Below are 5,000 nucleotides of genomic sequence, written 5' to 3'. Positions count from 1 at the left end.
GAACGGGTCCCTTGTATAGGAACGGGTCTTATACAGAGTCATCACATGGGCCAAGTGGGACAGCTTGGTGTGTTTCTCAACCAAACACACCTGAGAAGTGCAGAGAGAGAAAAGGCTTGCTTCACTTTTCATCCCTGAGGTGAGCTACTGAAGCCAGGGATGATGTGTTCAGAGCATGGAAAACAGTACCTGAGCAATCCTCTCAGCACTCTCCTTACAAAACTGAGTTGGGTGGCCAAAGTGCTGAACAAAGTGTGGCAGCAGACACAAGACATTCAGAGGGAAGCCTGCACAGAGACACATTTCATCCTCAATGAGAAACACATACAAATCCCGCTATTGTGCTAATTACAGAAGCGAGTATAGAAGCCTCCCACCTATAGACTGTGAGGTATCAACAACAGGCACGCGGGAGACTGGCGTGAGCTGACAGAAGAGCTGTAGCGTCAGGTCAAATGTGGCTTGAGATGTAAAACCCTTTAGTAAAAGCTGCTGAATCCCAGAGAAGCCAGACCAAGCCAGCTGAGCCTGCAGTTTTTCCAGGCGTTCACGGTTCTCCGCTCTGTCTAAGGGCACCTGGCGAGGAAGGATTTGGTTCAAATAAATGAGTTTAGCGAGTGAGTTTAATCTTAGTGAGCCCTAGCTCCTTAGCATGTAAAACGACTGCTCTCCCGTCTATATGCTGCTAACTTGGGTTTCATCACTTTTACCTTAGACAGCAACTTGTGAACAAGACGAAGTGACATCTGATATTCAAACTCAAAGTCCGATTCCATGAGCGACACCGCCACCCAGAACACAGTTGCCAGAATTGATGAGGGATGAGAAACATGGGCAGGATCTGATAGAACACTGGGATCAATACGGTTGGTTGACGATGTGCACGAGCCTGGGTTTCTTCCAATTCGGGCCAGGCCGTGACTGTTGCAGGCCTGCAAAGTCCAAAACAACTGAGCAAAACGTACTCAACAATTCAAGCGGTCGCTGATCTGCGAGTCTTGCCTGTATGCGTTCCAGAGTGGCACTGCGAGGAGGATCACACGACTGGTAGCCACATTCACCAAACTTCTTCGGGACTGAGTAGGAGCGCTGGTGGCGCTGTGACGACAGACCAACGAATCCTGGACCAGGAAAATTCAGCTGACCCGTGCTCTTCCGGTTCATCAGTTTGTCATTTATTACAAAGTCTGGCGAGGATGTCCTGTGAATATAAGTATATATTCTTTAGTTACATATCTAACCTGCCCCCCAGAGGTTCAGCCTACCTGGTGAGAGCTGCCATAAGGTCAGTGTTCTTCAGACATTCTGCAAGATTCACCACCACGGACTCCAGCGTCAGCAGGACCTCCATCACGTAGCCCTGGAGTGCACATGAAGAGCAGCCCTCTGTCACCCTCCTGCCCTGTGCTGTCAGTGGCCCTGGCAACCTTTGACTCACCTGCACCTCATCACCATGCTCTCCAACCACCTCCACCAGCCGGGAGACAATGTCAGACACAGCGTGGTTGTTGATGGGCTGTTTGAGGGCCCTGAAGATCTGGAAGGAGCGTCCAGCATAGTGGCGCGAGGAGCTGCACAAAGCTGTCTGTAAAGCAACGTCGCTCAGCTGCTGCTCCAGGTGGAAGTCTGCAGAACGGAAAGAAGCTAACACACGTCAATGCAGCAAACACACAAACTCCTCAGTGATAATAAGGAATGGAGACTATTGATGATATGTGATGGGTTCAGGATTGAGATATTTGCTGGGAGTTGTTACAGAGACATTTGACATTCGAGCGGGAACACTTGCGGTTTCTCACCTGACTTGGATTCTTTGAGGACAGAGACGACATGGCGCAAGAAGTTGGAGAGCTGCTCTGTGCTCTTGGAGTTGGGGTTCTTGGGCGTGATGTCTTCGTGCACCCACAGTGGCCCGATGGCTCTGAGCAACAACAACACAGTACTCCAGGCACTGTATACCCACCACCAGTAGCACCACATCCAAGTTACACAACCACTGAATAAATGGAGGCTTTTACAAACACACATATTTACACAGGCTTTTCTGAGCCTCGATGAAACGGGGACGTGTGATTGGTCAGTGGGCTCTTCGCCTGTACCTGGTGGAAAGGAACTCGATTAGTTTGTTCGTCTTTTCGTCATTTTCGTTGGGTGTATCTTCAAGGTCCTCAAGGTCATCGGGGGTCACCAAGGGTAAATTTCCCACACTGCCTGCAGTGCTGCCACCCCCCAGACTGGTCGATGAGGAGTTGGAGGTGGAGCTGAGGCCAGAGTCCACCACAGGGGATGCCTGCCACTCTCGCAGGAAATCAGATGCACCTCAAAGTAAGGAAAGAGCACAGAATGAAACCTTTTCCTCATTTTGATGACGCGTCACTGTTTTAGAACGCCGACGTCAGCGTTAAACATGACTGTATAGATGCTGATGTTACAGCTCAAAGGGAAAAGAAATGTGTTTGGGGTTTTCCTCTTACCTGTTGCTTGGTATTCCATTGGGTAGCTGGACTTAATGGTGAGGGTTTTGTTGTCACTGATTTCTCTTGTCAGCATCAGAACAGAAGCAATAACCTGTCGCAACAAATAAGAGGCTTCTGAATGGCTACCGAGGACAAGAGAAGAGCCTTTGGGACTCATTAGGTTACAAAAATGAGATGAGCACAGAAAGATGGAAAGTATCTACGTTGCAGGTTTCTGACCTGGAAGTTGTTGTTACAAGAGAGGGCGATGAGGAGGTGAAGAAGAAGGCGTTTGCTGTGTTCATAGACCTCTGCTCTGTAATGGTCCATACCTGGAAAAAAGGACCACATTAGATCCCATTTCAAACATTTTATCACGACAGATACGATTTCTAACAATGACATTTGTTCTAAAGTGTTGTTGTGTGATGACACCCACCCAGGAAGAGAGCGTGCAGCAGCAGGGGCAGATGTAAGGCCCAGTCCTCCCTCACACTGTGGTCCACCACCATCTCAGTCATAAAGATCACTGCAATGTTACACCTGAAGAGCAGCACACACCTTAGCTGGCCATAACCAATAAACCATTGATTTTCTAAAGGTTTCATTCATCTTATAAATGGCTATTAACATATAAGTGGCAATCTCTTAGACTGCCTGGTTTGACAGGAATCTTTTTAATTAGATATATAAAACTGGCCTTGTTTCTAATAGCTGCAGTGTTTGAATGTCATTTGTTCATGAGAAATAATAAGAGGTGCCTCTGTCAAATCAATGTGAGAGCACATAGGTGGATAAAAGGTGGTTTCACTGTTCAGAGGCCGACGGCTCAGGTTTCCCTGGCTCAGGTTCTTCTAATCACACATCTGCTTGATGCTCTGCCAGGCCACTCTGGGGAGCCCTGAACCATGTTTCAGAACGTCTATCTTTAGAGCATACCTGTGAAGTGGTCCTCTGGGTGTAATGGTTTCTGGAAGATAATCAACCAGAGGAGCCCAGCAACCGCCGTTAACAGGCATGGGTAACGGCTGAGGGTGGTTGGTTTCCAGAACGCCAAGAAGCCAGCCAGCATATGGAGGCAGTGGGTCAGCTATCAAAACACAGACTCAGTGAAGGAAACTGCTCCCGTTTGGCTCCAGCATGAGCGGACACGCGTGAAAAGTGACCCACATTTATTGCTAGCAGCACAGGAAACGAGAATTTTAATTGCATCTACACGAAACTGCGGTGCTGTCATACTCTACTAGCAAAGCTATTCTATCATGAACTTTAATCATTGTAGTTGTTCAATAGCAAAACAAATGAGGTCTCCGTGATGGCAGCCATCATTGGCGCTGGACTGATGGGAGAAGCTGAGCTCATTCAGGGCTGATTTTGGACCAGTATGTTCCCACACACATGAAAAGGAATTATATTTATGTTCATTCTCAAAAATCAAGACACGTACATTTTTCATCCTCATACGAGCCTCCAGAGCTGTTGCTGTAGCGAGACTCCAGCCTGTTGTGAGCTCTGGCCCTCCTGAAAGAAGAACCTGACATTGGATGGGACTGACTGGAACCCTGGACACTGGAGCAAGTGAGGGCTGCTGTTACTCACCGCTCTTCACATTCTCTGACCAACTTGCTCTCCTCTGTGTCTTGCAGGCTCTCTTGCCCAGCCACCACTGTGTTACTGCTGGAGGTGGTGCCTGATCACAGCAGATATTACACAACCAAATCTCAGTGGTTATTCACTGAGAGACACGAGGGAAACCTGCTCACCTGTCTGTGAGGTAGACGCTTTGTTGCTGGCAGCGAAGCGGTAAAATGGAGGATTATCGCAGTGCAGCACCACCGGGTTGACGGGGTCGGTCTGCTGCAGCTCAAACAGGAGCTCCTCCATCGTTTGGATGGTGTTGTTGCGACACAAATAGATCACCACCTTCTTGATCTTTCATGGGTACAGACAGAATTTACTATGACTGGTACTATTAGAAAAATATTAAGGAAAATTGTATATTTAGTCTAGTTTAGCTGTTTTCATGCAGAGGAAAATGACTTCTTATTGTTTGTACAGACAGCACTCACGTAAGGAAGCAAGGTAGTGTCACTGCTGACTCCACAAAGGCTGACGAGGAACTGCAGGGTGATCCGTAGGTTGTTGCTCCACCTCTCATTAGACACTAAAGCATTCCAAGCATTCTCAATCTCTGGGCCAGGAACCTCGTCTCCGTACTAACAATGAAACGATAACAATCCATTTCAAAGACAGCAGAAGTTGTTAATGACGACAGACTTCTGCCAGCATGGATGATTTCCTACCTTAGCAGTCATAAACATGAGGTTGTTGAGGACCAGCGAGGTTGCCTGCAGGGAGCCCCAGCCGTTACCTCTCAGACTGGGAGATATCCCCAGGGCTTGTCCCTGGCCGGGTTCCTCCTCTGGTGTGCACGGACTTGAGGCTGGTGGAAGCCCCGTGTCCACGAGCTCAATGTTACTAAGCCAGGGTAACAGGTAGGACAGCATGATTTGTCTTCCATTCGGGTGAGTGGTGGGGAAACGT

The 5,000-nt window shown here is 48.3% G+C and overlaps 1 protein-coding gene across 9 annotated transcripts in view; it reads right to left on the bottom strand.

Moving 5' to 3' along the window:
- Window positions 1-5,000, bottom strand: part of LOC101072372 (protein furry homolog) — a 38,935-nt gene that overhangs the window by 10,323 nt on the left and 23,612 nt on the right. For 7 of the 9 annotated variants that reach the window (XR_003890927.1, XM_029847999.1, XM_029847993.1 and 4 more), the window contains exons 33-50: window positions 4,760-5,000; window positions 4,526-4,672; window positions 4,220-4,388; window positions 4,056-4,146; window positions 3,904-3,977; window positions 3,396-3,546; window positions 2,896-2,999; window positions 2,697-2,788; window positions 2,475-2,568; window positions 2,100-2,319; window positions 1,800-1,951; window positions 1,439-1,626; window positions 1,266-1,360; window positions 1,003-1,201; window positions 711-932; window positions 378-576; window positions 190-287; window positions 1-90 (exon numbers count right to left, since the gene is read on the bottom strand). The exon at window positions 1-90 is cut by the window's left edge and continues 81 nt beyond it; the exon at window positions 4,760-5,000 is cut by the window's right edge and continues 10 nt beyond it. Coding sequence is in view for 8 of the 9 variants with exons in the window: in XM_029847999.1 (XP_029703859.1) it covers window positions 1-90; window positions 190-287; window positions 378-576; window positions 711-932; window positions 1,003-1,201; window positions 1,266-1,360; window positions 1,439-1,626; window positions 1,800-1,951; window positions 2,100-2,319; window positions 2,475-2,568; window positions 2,697-2,788; window positions 2,896-2,999; window positions 3,396-3,546; window positions 3,904-3,977; window positions 4,056-4,146; window positions 4,220-4,388; window positions 4,526-4,672; window positions 4,760-5,000 (2,626 nt within the window). In the remaining variant the exon portion in view is untranslated. The remainder of the gene's footprint in view (window positions 91-189; window positions 288-377; window positions 577-710; window positions 933-1,002; window positions 1,202-1,265; window positions 1,361-1,438; window positions 1,627-1,799; window positions 1,952-2,099; window positions 2,320-2,474; window positions 2,569-2,696; window positions 2,789-2,895; window positions 3,000-3,395; window positions 3,547-3,903; window positions 3,978-4,055; window positions 4,147-4,219; window positions 4,389-4,525; window positions 4,673-4,759) is intronic. The other 2 variants (XM_029848000.1, XM_029847997.1) reach the window with 1 other exon arrangement.

The sequence above is a fragment of the Takifugu rubripes genome, chromosome 15, assembly GCF_901000725.2.
Source record: "Takifugu rubripes chromosome 15, fTakRub1.2, whole genome shotgun sequence".
NCBI lineage: Eukaryota > Metazoa > Chordata > Actinopteri > Tetraodontiformes > Tetraodontidae > Takifugu > Takifugu rubripes.
The sequence above is the reverse complement of the archived record's forward strand: the minus strand, read 5'-3'. Positions and strand labels throughout refer to the sequence as shown.